The sequence below is a fragment of the Bos indicus genome, chromosome 3, assembly GCF_029378745.1.
Source record: "Bos indicus isolate NIAB-ARS_2022 breed Sahiwal x Tharparkar chromosome 3, NIAB-ARS_B.indTharparkar_mat_pri_1.0, whole genome shotgun sequence".
Classification (NCBI taxonomy): Eukaryota; Metazoa; Chordata; class Mammalia; order Artiodactyla; family Bovidae; genus Bos; species Bos indicus.
Genome location: NC_091762.1, coordinates 11,324,808 through 11,339,385, shown reverse-complemented (window position 1 = coordinate 11,339,385; position 14,578 = coordinate 11,324,808). Strand labels below are relative to the sequence as shown.

General features: G+C 38.8%; 1 protein-coding gene across 1 annotated transcript; it reads right to left on the bottom strand.

Moving 5' to 3' along the window:
- Nucleotides 1-3,470: 3,470 nt before the first annotated feature.
- OR6P1 (olfactory receptor family 6 subfamily P member 1) lies at nt 3,471-4,424 on the bottom strand. Its single transcript, XM_019958337.2, has one exon. It carries the CDS (start codon nt 4,422-4,424, stop codon nt 3,471-3,473), a length of 954 nt encoding a protein of 317 aa, XP_019813896.2.
- Nucleotides 4,425-14,578: the final 10,154 nt, after the last annotated feature.

Here is a 14,578-nt window from a genome sequence, read left to right as displayed (position 1 = left end):
AAAATGTTCTATGTGTAATATCCTAACAAAGAGTTGTCGTGTGTTCTGATCATTTGAAAAGGAGCATGAACTTCAACCTAATGACAGGTGTGACTCAACCTAATGACAGCTTGGCATAATTTTAAATTAGATAATTGGAAATGCTAAACTTATTACCATCTACACACAATTACCCAAGGATGTTTGCAGCTTTGCTTTCCACTTATGTCCTAGAGAAAAAAGTCAATCTGCCAATCTCCATTTGAATGAGTGAATGTGAGGCATGGTTAGTATTTAGAACAGGCACATCTGTTAGAAAGCATATAATCAAATTGTTAATGAAAATAAACATGAGGGCTTAGCATTTATTTTTCCAATTTTTATTTTTGAGAAATAATTGTCATATATCAGGGGCTTAACATTAACTGAGTGCTCACTGTGAGCTATTCATAAACCAGACCTTCTTAGGCTTTACCAATCAAACTTACACACTACAAAAGGTCACACTTGGCAACAATTTTATTGGAGAACTATAGGATAAAAACACAGCATGGCAGCATGACAGACTGAGGGATTTCTCTTATGTGGAAGGAGTGCTGAAAGCAGACAAGGGGCTAATCTGGATGCAAAGTCATACCACAGGTGTGAGGACATGCAATTCACACAAAGGGGTGTTTAAGCCAGCTTGACTTCGACTCCTCAAGGTGCACAAGAGCAATTATCTCTTATAACAGTTTCCTGGGCAGCCAGAGTTTCCTGCAAAAGGCATGCCAAGTTATAAAAATTGTTGCTATTCAGCCACTCAGTCGTGTCCAACTCTTTGCAACCCCATGGACTGCAGCACACCAGGCTTCCCTGTATTTCACCATCTCCCAGAACTTGTTCAAACTCATGTTCATTGAGTCAGTGATGCCATCCAATCATGTCATCTTTTGTCATCCCTTTCTCCTCCTGTCTTCAGTCTTTCTCAGCATTATGAACCTATGACCACTGGATATTTATAATACTTTCATATTCTCCCAGTCTAGAAGACTTTTACTAATCAAGATATTGTATCATGTTTCTTAGCAATATTTAGTAAGCTTCCAACAGACTGGAACTATAAAGTAAACCCAAAGTGAATCATTTCACAATATATATAGCCAATATAGTGCTAGCTGCTCAGTCATGTCCAACTCTTTGTGACCCCATGGCTTGTCCATGGAGTTTTCCAGCCAAAAATACTGGAGTGAGTATCCATTCCCTTCTCCAGTGGATCTTCCTGATATAGGGATAGAACCCTCATCTCCTGCATTGCAGGCAGATTCTTTACTATCTGAGCCACCAGGGAAACCCTTCACAATATGTATATGTATATCAAATCATCACACTGCACTCTTTAAATATCTTATAATTTTACTTTTTTTTTCAATTCTATTATCAATAAATCTGGATAAGAAAGAAAATAATCCAAGGTAAAATTTATCTACAAAGAGAAAAGATTTTATAATCCTACTGTCACATACAATTAATTTAATATTCACAACATGCATATGAGGTAGATGGGTAACTTGCATTATGAGGGACGTGTTAAGGGTAAAACCAGAATTATACCAAATTTCTTGTCTCTAGGGGTGGAATCCTTAACCATAAAATTATGCTTTCCAGAACTGTATGAAACAAAAAGATAATGTACTGAATGTGAGGTAAATTAAGCCAATTTCAAGGATGTTTTTTAATTCTTATGTATTTTTTAAAATTTTTGATTTGGTCCAGCTTATCTATTGTTTAATTGCTTATTCTTTTGGTGTCATATGTAAAAATCCATTGTCTATGCCCAAAGTCAAAGATTTGCTTCTATTTTTTTTTTTTAACTATGCCATATTTCCCAACAAGGGAACCCCCCCACAACCCCTGCACTGGCAGCCCAGGGTCTTAAATACTGGACTACAGGGGAAGTCCCTCAAGGATGTTTCTTTAAAAGGCTATTCAGAAACTTAATGACAGTAAAGCAGCTTATACTTTTAAATGTCAGATTTATTATTTTGGAGTTATGTTATTTTAGATGTTAGAAAACCTAAACTAATTATTGATCAAACAGTTTTTTTTTTTTTAATGGACAATTATCTTATTTCCCAAAGCCCAGTTCAGAATAAGCAAATGTCCACTGAGAGACAATTTCTGTTTATGAGTATCTATTCAATAGCATTTTTTGTTCTTTTACATATCCCACTCACAGAAACATTGACTTCAGTTCTAATGTGCAGAAATTAGCTTGGAACTGGAATTACTTTCTAAGTAATGCAAGCTAGTTTCCAAAAGTAAAGAGAACTTAGAAGACTGTCTATCATTCTGATTTTGAACTTGAAGCATACCACTCATTGCAGAGATGTCTCTTGTTCCCCACTCTTGCCTCTTTATTAAGACATTTTCTGTTCCTGTAGTCATTTGCCCCCAGTGGCAAAATGTAAAATATTTGGCAGCTGGTATAACTCAGGCAGCAGCTAGTTGAAACAGAAGTTGGCCATAGTGCTGGAGAAGATTCAAAGGGGAAGGTACATGAAAGTTCTCTAATGCGTTTGATCTCCTAACCAACACTCATTAGGTCAATAAGCTGTGTATTACTCTTCAGTTAACATGAAGGAGATGCAGATAACTATTTAGCCATATTAATTGTTGCACACATGGCTGAATACCAGTGCTGCATTTTCTTCCTCCTTTGACTTGCAGTGGGTATAAGACTTATAGAGATAAGGAGTATGCATTAGGTGACATTAGTTTCAGTTTGGGGGGGTTAATTATACTTCTGTGATTCTCACAGAATTAAGATGTGAGAATTTGAATCCTTGAAACTGCTACAACAATTTCTACATCATTTTGTCTTGACATATGCATCAGCAAGTCCCTTTTATTACCTATTTTCTCACTTGCAAAATAATAGCCTTGGTCTAGAGTAAAGAATCTCAAACTGGCTGTGAAATAAGACTTCTTAAGAAGTTGAAAATTACGCATGTCAGGGTTGCAAACAAGGCATGTGTGCTAAGTCACTTCAGTTGTGTTCAGCTCTTTGCGACCCCATGGACTGTACCACACCAGGCTCATGTGGCCATTGGATTTTCAAGGCAAGAACACTGGAGTGGTTTGTCATGCTCTCCTCCAGGGGATCTTACCTACCCAGGGATCAAACCCACGTCTCTTATGTCTCCTGTATTGGCAGGTGGGTTCTTTATCCAATAGGCAAACAATGCATACTCTATCAGATTTTCCACAATTTTTCTGGGAATATGCATTTTAACAACCCCCCAGAGATTCTATAACCATTTCAATCTTAGTTTGGAAACTCTTGTATATGATCAATGATTCACAATTTTTTGTTTGTATCAAGAAGTTTCCTGACACTATTTAAAGAAGCAGGGTGCTAACTGATATTTTGGTCCTGTTAAGTCTATTTTATGATTTTTTGATATGTCACTATTAGGATACTGTTCTTTTTTGCCAGGTTTTATTGTACATCAATCTGGGATATCCCTGGAACAGGGGCATCTACCCAGCACTGTCTTTCTGAGGGCATCCTTAACTTCCTTGTTCCTCAGGCAGTAAATGGCTGGATTGAGAAATGGTACAATGACAGTATAGAGCACAGAGATGACCTTGTTGTGGTTGAAGGTGTATATGGCCCGGGGCCGTGCATAGGTAAAGAGAGTAGAGGAGTAGTAGATAACAACCACTGCCATGTGAGAAGCACACGTGGAAAAGGCTTTGTGACGTCCCTGGGCAGTAGGAATCCTCAGGATAGTGGCAATTATGGCGGCATATGATGAAACCACAGCCGTTAGAGGGAGCAGAATCATCACCAGGGCCAAGAGGAAGTCTACTAGTTCTGCTTGTTCCTTGTTAGAGCAGGTGAGGTTAAGTAGTGGAGAGATATCACAGAAAAAGTGGTTGATGATATTGGACCCACAGTATGACAATCTGGAAATGAACAGAAGCTTCATCATGGAGCTGAAGAAGCCACTACCCCAAGAGGAAGCAGCAAGGCGAGTGGCCATACTGAAGGGCATTAGACTAGGATAACGGAGAGGTTCACAGATGGCTAGGTAGCGGTCATAGGCCATGACTGCCAACAGGACACATTCGGTGCAAGCTAAGGCAATGAAGAAATAGAGTTGGGTCATACAACCTACATAGGAGACTCTATGCTCCTGGGTAAGAAAGGCCCCCAAGAGTCGGGGAACAGTGACATTGATATACCATAGCTCCAGGAAGGAGAGATGTCCAAGGAAAAAGAACATTGGACGATGAAGGCTTGGAGTGAGCCAGATGGTGGAAACAATGAGTGCATTCTCCAACAATGTCAACAAAAAAATTACAAGGAAGAGTGCAAAGAGGAGCAGCTGAAGGGGTGGGGAGGTAGGGAAGTCCACCAAAACAAACTCTACTGTGTGGTCTCCACTCAAATTTCTCATGATCTCTGTCCACTTGATTGCCTGAAAAAGTAACAGGAAGAGCAAGATGTTGAAAGACAAATAGATCAAACTGCTGACACCCCCAGATTACAACCTTCTGAAGATACTCAACAGTATATTATCAATTATTTTGTTCCATTTTGTACATCATTTTGTTCCATCCCTTTCCTGTATCACCTCCCACCTCCAGGGAAAAACTCTTAGACTTAAGGATTGTTACTCAATAGCTTAGCAATTATAACAGCACTGGGTATTTGATAAATGTTTGCTGAGTGGTTTCAAAACAAGTCTTAGTATTTCAGTATTTATTTTCTTATTTATGATATGTTCTTTTTTTACTTTCCACAAACTTCTAACCCTCATAGAATCTTTACTCAATACTTGTTTATGGAATGGATAAAAGAAAGAATGATAGAAAGGTGGAGCTTGAGGGCTTATCTCTCAAGGGAAATTGAACTAAGAAGTAGCTCAGGGACATTACTTGAGCTATAGTTCAAGGCAGTATTGGAGAAGGGTGGTTGGTTTGGGAACTGTTTTTTCACAGTTGGAGAAATAATTCAGTATAGAAGAGAAAATGGAATTCTGTACCAGAAAAAGGAGTAATTTTTTTCATTCATTTTGCAAGTTTTTTTAGGTACATTTTCTGTGCTAGAATTATATTTCTCATTCCCAGGTGATGGGTTGAAAATAGATCACAAAAAGCGATCCATGTTCTAATTTCTGGAACCTATAGATGTGACATCTATGAGAAAGTCTTTGCAGATGTGCTTAAATTAAAGATATTGACACAGGAGATTATGCTGGATCATCCCGATAAAACTTAAATGCAATTTCAATTGTCCTTATAACAGAGAGGCAGAGGGAAATTTGAAATAGATGCACAAAGGAGAAGGCAATATGAAGATGGAAAATAGAGAGATTTGAAGATTCCAACCTTCAACCTTGACAACTGCAGTGATGTGGCCATGAAACAAAGAATGCCAGCAGTGCCAGAGACAAAGGAGGTAAAGAATAGACTTTTGCTAGTGTCTTGTGGAAAGTATATCCCTGACAATACCTTGAACTTGGCCACGTGGCATTGATTTCAGAATTCTCGCCTCCAGAACTGTAAGAGCATAAATTTCTATTGTTTTAAGCCAGCTAATTTGTGGTAAATTTGTACAGCAGTCACAGAAAACAGATACAGCTCTTAAGGCGTGAAAGTGAAAAAGGCATTCCTATGCCTCCTAATCATCCACCTGTGCTTTTGCAATCTCCTATCAATATTGCCAGTGACCTGGCATTCGAGATTGGATCACATTAGATGTCATCAAGCATTTTCATTTTTGGTATAACTTAAGCACTTGTAAAGGCAAAGGAGAAAAGGAATGATATATCACATCTGAATACAGAATTTCAAAGAGTAGCAAAGAGATATAACAAAGCCTTCCTAAGTGATCAATGTGAAGAAATAGAAGAAAATGATACAATGGGAGAGAATAGAGATCCCTTCAAGAAAATTAGAGATACCAAGGGAACATTTCATGCAAAGATGGGTACAATAAAGAACAGAAAATGTATGGACAGAGGCAGAAGATATTAAGAAGAGGTGGCAGGAATACACAAAAGAACTATACATAAAAGATCATCATGATCCAGATAACCATGATGGTGTAATCACTCACCTAGAGGCAGACATCCTGTGAATGTCTGGAGTGTGAAGTCAAGTGGGTCTTAAGAAGCTTCACTACAAACAAAGCTAGTGGAGGTGATGGAATTTCAGCTGAGCTATTTCAAATCCTAAAAGATGATCCTGTGAAAGTGCTGCACTCAATATTCCAGAAAATTTGCAAAAAAAACAGCAATGGCCACAGGACTGGAAAAGGTCAGTTTTCATACCAATCTAAAAGAAAGGCAATGCCAAAAAATGTTCAAATTACCACACAATTGCACTCATCCCACATGCTAGAAAAGTATTGTTCAACATTCTCCAAGTGAGCCTTCAACAGTACGTGCACCGAGAACTTCCAGGTGTTCAAACTGGATTTAGAAAAGGCAGAGGAACCAGAGATTAAATTGCTAACATCCATTAGATTATAGAAAAACAAGAGAGTTCCAGAAAAACGTATACTTCTGCCTTATTGATTATCCCAAAGCCTTTGACTGTGTGGATCACAACAAACTGGAAAATTCATGAAGAGATCAGAATACCAGACCACCTTACCTGCCTCCTGATAAATCTGTACACAGGTCAAGGAACAACAGTTAGAATTGTACATGGAATAACAGACTGGTTCCAAATTGGAAAAGGAGTACCACAAGGTTGAATATTGTCACCTTGTTTATTTTACTTGTATGCAAAGTAAATCATATGAAATGCCAGGCTGGGTGAAGCACAAGCTGGAATCAAGATTGCCAAGAGAGATATCAATAACTTCAGATGTGCAGATGATGCCACCCTTATGGCAGAAAGTGAAGAAGAACTATAGAGCCTCTTGATAAAAGTGAAAGAGAAGAGTGAAAAAGTTGGCTTAAAATTCAACAACCAGAAAACTAATATCATGGCATCCAGTCCCATCACTTCATGGCAAATAGATTGGGAAATAGTGGAAACAGTGACAGACTTTATTTTTCTGGGCTCCAAAATCACTACAGATGGTGACTGCAGCCATGAAATTAAAAGAATCTTACTCCATGAAAGGAAAGTTATGACCAACTTAGCATATTAAAAAGCAGAGACATTACTTTGCCAACAAAAGCCCATCTAGTCAAGGCTATGGTTTTTCCAGTAGTCTTGTATGAATGTGAGAGTTGGACTGTAAAGAAAGCTTAGTGCAGAAGAATAGGTGCTTTTGAACTGTGGTGTTGGAGAAGACTCTTGAGAGTCCCTTGGACTGTAAGGAGATCCAACCAGTCCATCCTAAAGGAAATCAGTCCTGAATATTCATTGGAAGGACTGATACTGAATCTGAAACTCCAATACTTTGACCACCTGATGCGAAGAGCGGACTCATTGGAAAAGACCCTGATGCTGGGAAAGATTGAAGGTGGCAGGAGAAGGGGACAACAGAGCATGAGATGGTTGGATGGCATCACCAACTCAATGGACATGAGTTTGAGTAAATCTGGGAGTTGGTGATGGACAGGGAGGCCTGGCATGCTGCAGTTAATGAGGTCTCAAAGAGTTGGACAGAACTGAGTGACTGAATTGAACTGAATATATTTTTAAATTGCAAGACTTTTGATTTCTCTATCTACTTACATTTTTTTTAGTTTGTTTATTTCCTGTACCCTTGAAACTGTAAAAAGATTTTCTTCTGTATGTTGTTATATAATTTCACAAATCAATAAAAATATGATGTTTTTAAAGTAATACTTAAAATATATTGGAATATTAATAATAATTTGAATTGTAATTTTTTTCAGTTGTGGTATGCATTCATGAAGAGTACTTATTACCATAATGATAAATTTTTCAGCATCAAATCCAGTCTTACTTTTTATTTTAGAGATACAAACACAGAGAAAACTAATTTACACAATTAAATGACATTCATATGCCATAGCTCAGGGAATGAAATTTGTTTCATTATAGTGAAAACACTAAATTATTTGAAATTTTTATTAGTTGATCCATTATCAAAATTATTTTTATTGACTTATTAGTTGATAACTCATTTAGCTTCTATTTCAATTGTGTTGAAAGGAACATAATGGAAACCATGACTTGCAAAAGGATGCACTATCCAGTCATTCACGTTCTCATCACTGACATTGGCACTGATAAACTTTCATTCTGAGGCACTTCCACTCAGTAAGATTCAGTTATGCAAAGGAAGATAAGGTTTTGAAAGGAAAGTAGAAAAGAGGAAGAAATACTTTCTCAAGCAAATACATTTTAAGCAGAGCTGACTGTGGAGTTGAAGATCAGGGAATGATTCCCTTTGAACAATTCATGTCTGGATCTTGAAATATTTTTTGCATCTTCTAGTGTACAATGACCCAGGTTTAGAAAATTGATCTAATGCGTTAGAAATTTTTGACTCAGGGGGTGAAGAATCTGCCTGCAGTGCAGAAGACACAAGAGACATGGGTTTTATCCCTGGGTCAGCAAGATTCCTTGGAGGAAGAAATGGCAACCCACTCCAGTATTCTTGCTTGGGAAATCCCAAGGACAGAGGAGCCTGGTGGCCTACAGTCCAGAGGGTTGCAAAGAGGAGGATATGACTGAGCCACTAAGCACACACATAATTTTCCAAGAGAATCTGGAGAGGTGGGAAGTTTGGGAGCTGGATAAGAAGGCAGTACAACATGCCTTGGGGCTAGATGATGATCCAATATAGGAAAAATTCAAAAATGGTGACTGGAAACAGCCAAGAGCCATGGTAAGGGAATTCAGATACTAAAGTAGACTGAGTAAAGACAAAATCTGAATATGGGCCTGTCTTCACACCTCTATTCTCAGTAGCTGGAGCAATGCCTAGGACATAGTTGTTGTTGTTCAGTCACTCAGTAGTGTCCAACTCCTTGAGACCCCATGGACAGCAACACAGCAGGCTTCCCTGTCCTTCACCATCTCCCGGAACTTACTCCAACTCATGTCCATCCAGTTGGTGATGCCATCCAACCATCTCATCCTCTGTCATCCCCTTCTCCTCATGCCTTCAATCTTTCCCAGCATCAGAGTCATTTCTAATGAGCTGGCTGTTCACATCAGGTGGCCAAATTATTGGAAATTCAGTTTCAGCATCAGTCTTTCCTTTAGTATTGATTGTTTTGATCTCTTTGCTGTCTAAGGGACTCTCAAGAGTCTTCAACACCACAGTTCAAAAGCATCAATAGACACTCAAAAATATTAGTGGAATGAGTTTGTCTTGATTTGTGTAATCTTGAATAAGATTCGTATGTCATTGATACAAAATTTGTATCATTCAGATACAAATTTTATAGATTATACAAATGGAATGCAAACTACAGTTCTTGTTAGTTGTAGCACTGCATGAAATTTGGTTGAAACTTCCATTTGCCCCAGGAACAATCCTGAGGGACAGAGGAGAGTTGCTAGAAAATGGGGTGGAGAGTGGGAAGCACTCTGGAAAATCGTCATCTGGTTCAGAAGCTTTTTCCTTTTTTATTTACTTTTTTCTTCTGAAGCCTGTCTGGTTCTGCAGACCACAGGGGCTTAAATAGTCTGCAAGTTCAAATTCAAACCTGAAGAAGGGTCCCTTGTGCCCAGAGGTGCCCATGACCCTGACTCCTGTCCACTCCTCAGTATTACTTTACATCATAATCTTCATAGTGTTCTAGCTCAGTTATTGAAAATTGAATAGTATTTACTACTCCGACTGCACTGCTATTGCCAAGGATTTTCTTCTCTAGCTATTGCAACTCTGGCCACTAATCCCTGCCAGATATTGTCTCTTCCCATTTTCTACACCCTGTTCCAATCTACCTTCCCTACCCACAGTATTCAGATCCCCCAGGTAACTATGGCTATATCAATGTAATACATGCTCTTAACTCCTGTGTTATTTGCCCACCTCCCCACCATTTTTTTATGTACTCTAACTTCTGGGCAATATGTTTTCTCCCTTGTCATTCTCAGAGAAACACTTTATTGACACTTCAGGATTTTTATGGCATCAGGGTAGCATTCTACCACCATGACAGCACAGGGCAGATGAACCTGAAGCTTCAGCAATCACACAGAGGTGAGCTGTTTAAACACACTTCTCATTTGACAGCTTAGGTTCCAAAAAATAATTAGTGAGGAAGATCTCTAAGATTTTTTTCATTGAACCTCCCTTTAGAACCAAGAGCAGCTCTTTATCTGTAGGTCCTCTTAGGACAAAATTATATGGATGGTATCATACAATTCATCTTTTGCTTACTGTCAAATGCTCCTTTTCATGGTTACCTTCTATTCCTACATCTATCAACCACTAGTCTTATTTAGTCCTCCAATCACATCAAAGTTATTTAAGACATCACTCTGTTTTCTACTTCTGGTCCTTTGCACATGATAAACATTATAAATATCAATTCTTCTGTGACGACTTTGTCCAGTAGACCACTCACATCTGTTGCTGTGACTATGACTCTATTAACAGACCTATGGAGCATTTATGTAGTTTCCTGGATTTTTCCTCCTCAAGAACAGGAAAAACTCACTTCTTTATCCTCACTAAGTGCTTTACATATCATATGTAACCAATAATTTATAATTTGGGAAAATTAAGGTTTCTCTTCTATTTCAGAGGTAGGAGGATTAAATCCTACCTGTTTTTCAAATTTATCACATAGAGATGCTGTTACTGCTGGTCATAGTATCTGTCATTCCTAAATCATTGGCTTATATGACAATTAAAGAGACAATTTAGGTGAGAATGATTTGGTCAGAGTGTCAAATGTCCTCAATATTTTAAAACAACTAGTGATTTTATAGGTCTGTAGATCTGAAATCCACAGTTTTCCTCAGCTGGATGGGGTGACTTGGGTCACCTCAATCTATTTATACCAGCATAATTTCTTTGATTTCTGTCTGACTTTTACTTAATGCTGCTGCTGCTGCTACGTCGCTTCAGTCATGTCCGACTCTGTGTGACCTCATAGACAGCAGCCCACCAGGCTCCCCCATCCCTGGGATTCTCTAGGCAAGAACACTGGAATGGGTTGCCATTTCCTTCTCCAATGCATGAAAGTGAAAAGTCAAAGTGAAGTCATTCAGTCGTGTCTGACTCAGCGACCCCATGGACTACAGCCTACCAGGCTCCTCCATCCATGGAATTTTCCAGGCAAGAGTACTGGAGTGGGGTGCCATTGCCTTCTCTGGACTTCTACTTCATAGATCTTACATAAATGAAGCTGAACAATAAATTGCCTGACTCCTAATGATGTTCTTCAGGAAGCTACATATACGTTTGTCCAGAGACAAACTGGGCAGAGACCTATACACAGGTATATCTCATTTTCAGAGTAAATTAAGTCTATTTTGTTTTCTTTGATGTCTTTCTTTGATCATCACAAATTGAATACTCATAACTCAGTTAGCAAAGAACTTGGTGAATCAACAATTGAGAGTCCTGATTCCTGTCTGGAATCACTATCATGACTATCATAGTCTGTGTACATATGGCATTCAGAGAAGACATAAAAATAAAATTGATTAGTGTGTTCAAGGTACTTAGTACTTTTTATATGCTGGCTTAATCCTTATAAGAGCACAATGAGTTTAAACACTTTGTTCTCTATAAATGACAGACAGATGAGTGATTTTTTTTTTCAAGATCATACATCTAGAAAATAGTGGAGCTGGGGTAAAGTCAGATGATCTGTTCATGGATGTTTGGGAACAAAATTGTTATCCTATAAACTTCCATGGAAGTTGGTAGATGTTCATAAGTACAGTATACAGCCAGATAAACTCACTCATTTGGGTTGAAACAAAGTGTGCTTTGTTTTGCCATGTTATGTTGCATTGTGTTTGGGCTCATCTGTGCACGACAGTAAAATTCAACCAGTAGTTCTTTAAAATCTCATTTAAATTTGGGATATATAGATATGGACTGAAGAAAGTAGTAGGTATGGGTTTGGACCTGGTCTTAGGGCAAGAAGTGCCACTTTCTGAATATATATAAAATTGGTGTCTGACTCTCCTACTATCAACTTCTGCTTTCTGGATCCCCCTTTCCATACACAATTTTTTCTATCACATTCAAGATCTCCGACACTTCTCCACTATGTAGCTTAAGAAGATTCTTATATTTGTGAACATTTCAAATGTATATTTCTCAGGCACCAAATCCTTAATAATAAATATTCGGAGATGAGTGAAAGAACAGGGTACTAGGCATGAGCTGCTTGGACAGCTAAGCTTCTTGAGATTTTTAAGCCAATTGAGCGTCTGAAGAAACCAAGAGTTTTCTCATTATTACGAGGAATCAGAAAACCAAAGGGAACTAAGGAAGGATCTGAGGGTATCTAGCCTGAGTAAGGAGAAGGCGTGGCACCCCACCCCAGTACTCTTGCCTGGAAAATCACATGGACAGAGGAGCCTGGTAGGCTGAAGTCCATGGGGTCACTAAGAGTTGGACACGACTGAAGTGACTTAGCAGCAGCAGCAGCAGCCTGAGTAAAGATAACATCTTCATAGAGTTTCATCTTTTTTTCCTTTGATTGCTAGTCCTCTGCATTCACTCAAATACCCATCTTAGGATGTTTATCAGTAAGTTAGTTACCTTTCTCTATCAAGCAGGGGTGGGCAGCCCCAGCCACTCTTCAGTAAAGTTGATGTTTCATGCTGGTCTCTGAGTAATGTGTGGCGTGAGAGGAAAGAGGTTTGGCAGATGGCTTAAGAGGGCATACTTCTTAAGTAAGCAGGAGCAGCAGTAGATAGCCCTTATAATCACATCTTTAGGATATGGTCCCTTAAGACATACTGCCATGGTGATTTACCTCTCCCTACGAAGACTATGTCCAAGTCACCTCAGGGACCATTTGTTCAAGGAAATCCATGATACGATGAAAGAACACAATCTGGAGGGACACAGCTCTGGAGGAATGCAGGATAAAGTCCTTGAGTTCATTGCCAGAGTGTCATCTGTGCTGTGCTTATACAAATTCTATTTTTAGAGGTGCTGAAGAGGTTATTTGTCTGCATACTAGACAAATATAAAACTAACTCAAATTTAAATTCTGTTGAGGAAATTACAAAATACAGTAAGCAAGTTAAGGACTAATTCTGGCAACCTCTGTAAAGCTATTAAATGTTGAGAAAATATTATTTGTCAAACTCTGTCCACTTTTGCATTTATATAACTTGTCTGTATGTGTGAAGGAGAGATTCTTTATTTCCCAAGCATAAGTCTACAGGCTCCAAAGAGGAAAGCATTCTTTCTTGTTTGCCCCCTTTCATACCCTTTTTTGAATAGAACTGGGCTTGGAGAGCACATAGGAAGACCTCAGGATAATTGGATGAAGGTATGCAGAGGAGTAATTTCAGATTCATGATTCCTGGTACAAACCTGAATCTGTTGAAAATACATTTTTTTTCTTCTGTCATAAATCTGGGGGTCCTGACTGCCATTCATGTCCTGTCAGTCCCTTTGCTTCCCAGTCTACTAGAACTGTCCCAAATGGGGTAGATTATTTCCTATGATTTCAGTCGCTTAGTCATGTATGACTCTTTGGGACCCCATGAAGTGCAGCATGCCAGGCCTCCCTGTCCATCACCAACTCCTGGAGCCCACCCAAACTCATGTCCATTGAGTCGGTGATGCCATCCAACCATCTCGTCTTCTGTCGTCCCCTTCTTCTCCTGCCCTCAATCTTTCCCAGTGTCAGGGTCTTTCCAAATGAGTCAGCTCTTCGGATCAGGTGGCCAAAGGTATGTGTTAATCTCTTTATCACTGGAAATGTTCAAAGAGAGACCAAAAGCATCCTGTTTAGAATGCAATATTGGGGAGTGAACCCACCTAATATAAGTAATTTTTACTCCTCTCTGTAATGAAGTTTATTGTTATTGCAAAATGGTGGTTTAGTCACTAAGTCATGTATGACTCTTGCGACCCCATGGACTGTAGCCTGCCAGGCTCTTCTGTCCATGGGATTTTCCTGGCAAGGATACTGGAGTGGGTTACCATTTTCTTCTCCAGGGGATCTTCCCAACCCAGGGACTGAACCTGGGTCTCCTGCATTGCAGGCAGATTTTTTTTACTGATTGAGCTATGAGGGAAGCAAAACAATAGGGCTTTAAACATAGTCTTTACAATGGATTAGATGATGCTATAAGGTGTATTTCTGAGTTTTAGCCTGAAGGAGTGAGGAGATGCTAACTCTTAGAAAACACAAAAGGAGGAACAACATAAGAAAATCAGTGATTCGTTGTCTTAACACACTAAGTGCAAAAAAAGAGGCAGGTATATACAGCAGTAAGTTAGAAATATTGGCCTGGGTTTTGCCAATCTTTATAAATTTTTAAATATTAAACTCTAGTAAATATAACAGGAGTAAATTTGACAGATTTAATGAGAAAACCAGATATTATAAAAAGAGAGAAAGATGAACAAGAGCTTGAAAATGGCCGTTGGTAGACCAAAGAAGTGAAAAGATCAAAAGTTGGCTAAGAAAAGAATCATGACAGCAGTTTTTTTGAGGGGAAGGGGTATATAGCTTCA

What these genes read in the sequence shown, in the direction of transcription:
- OR6P1 (XM_019958337.2), bottom strand. Translation starts at nt 4,424, where the DNA reads ATGAGAAATTTGAGTGGAGACCACACAGTAGAGTTTGTTTTGGTGGAC.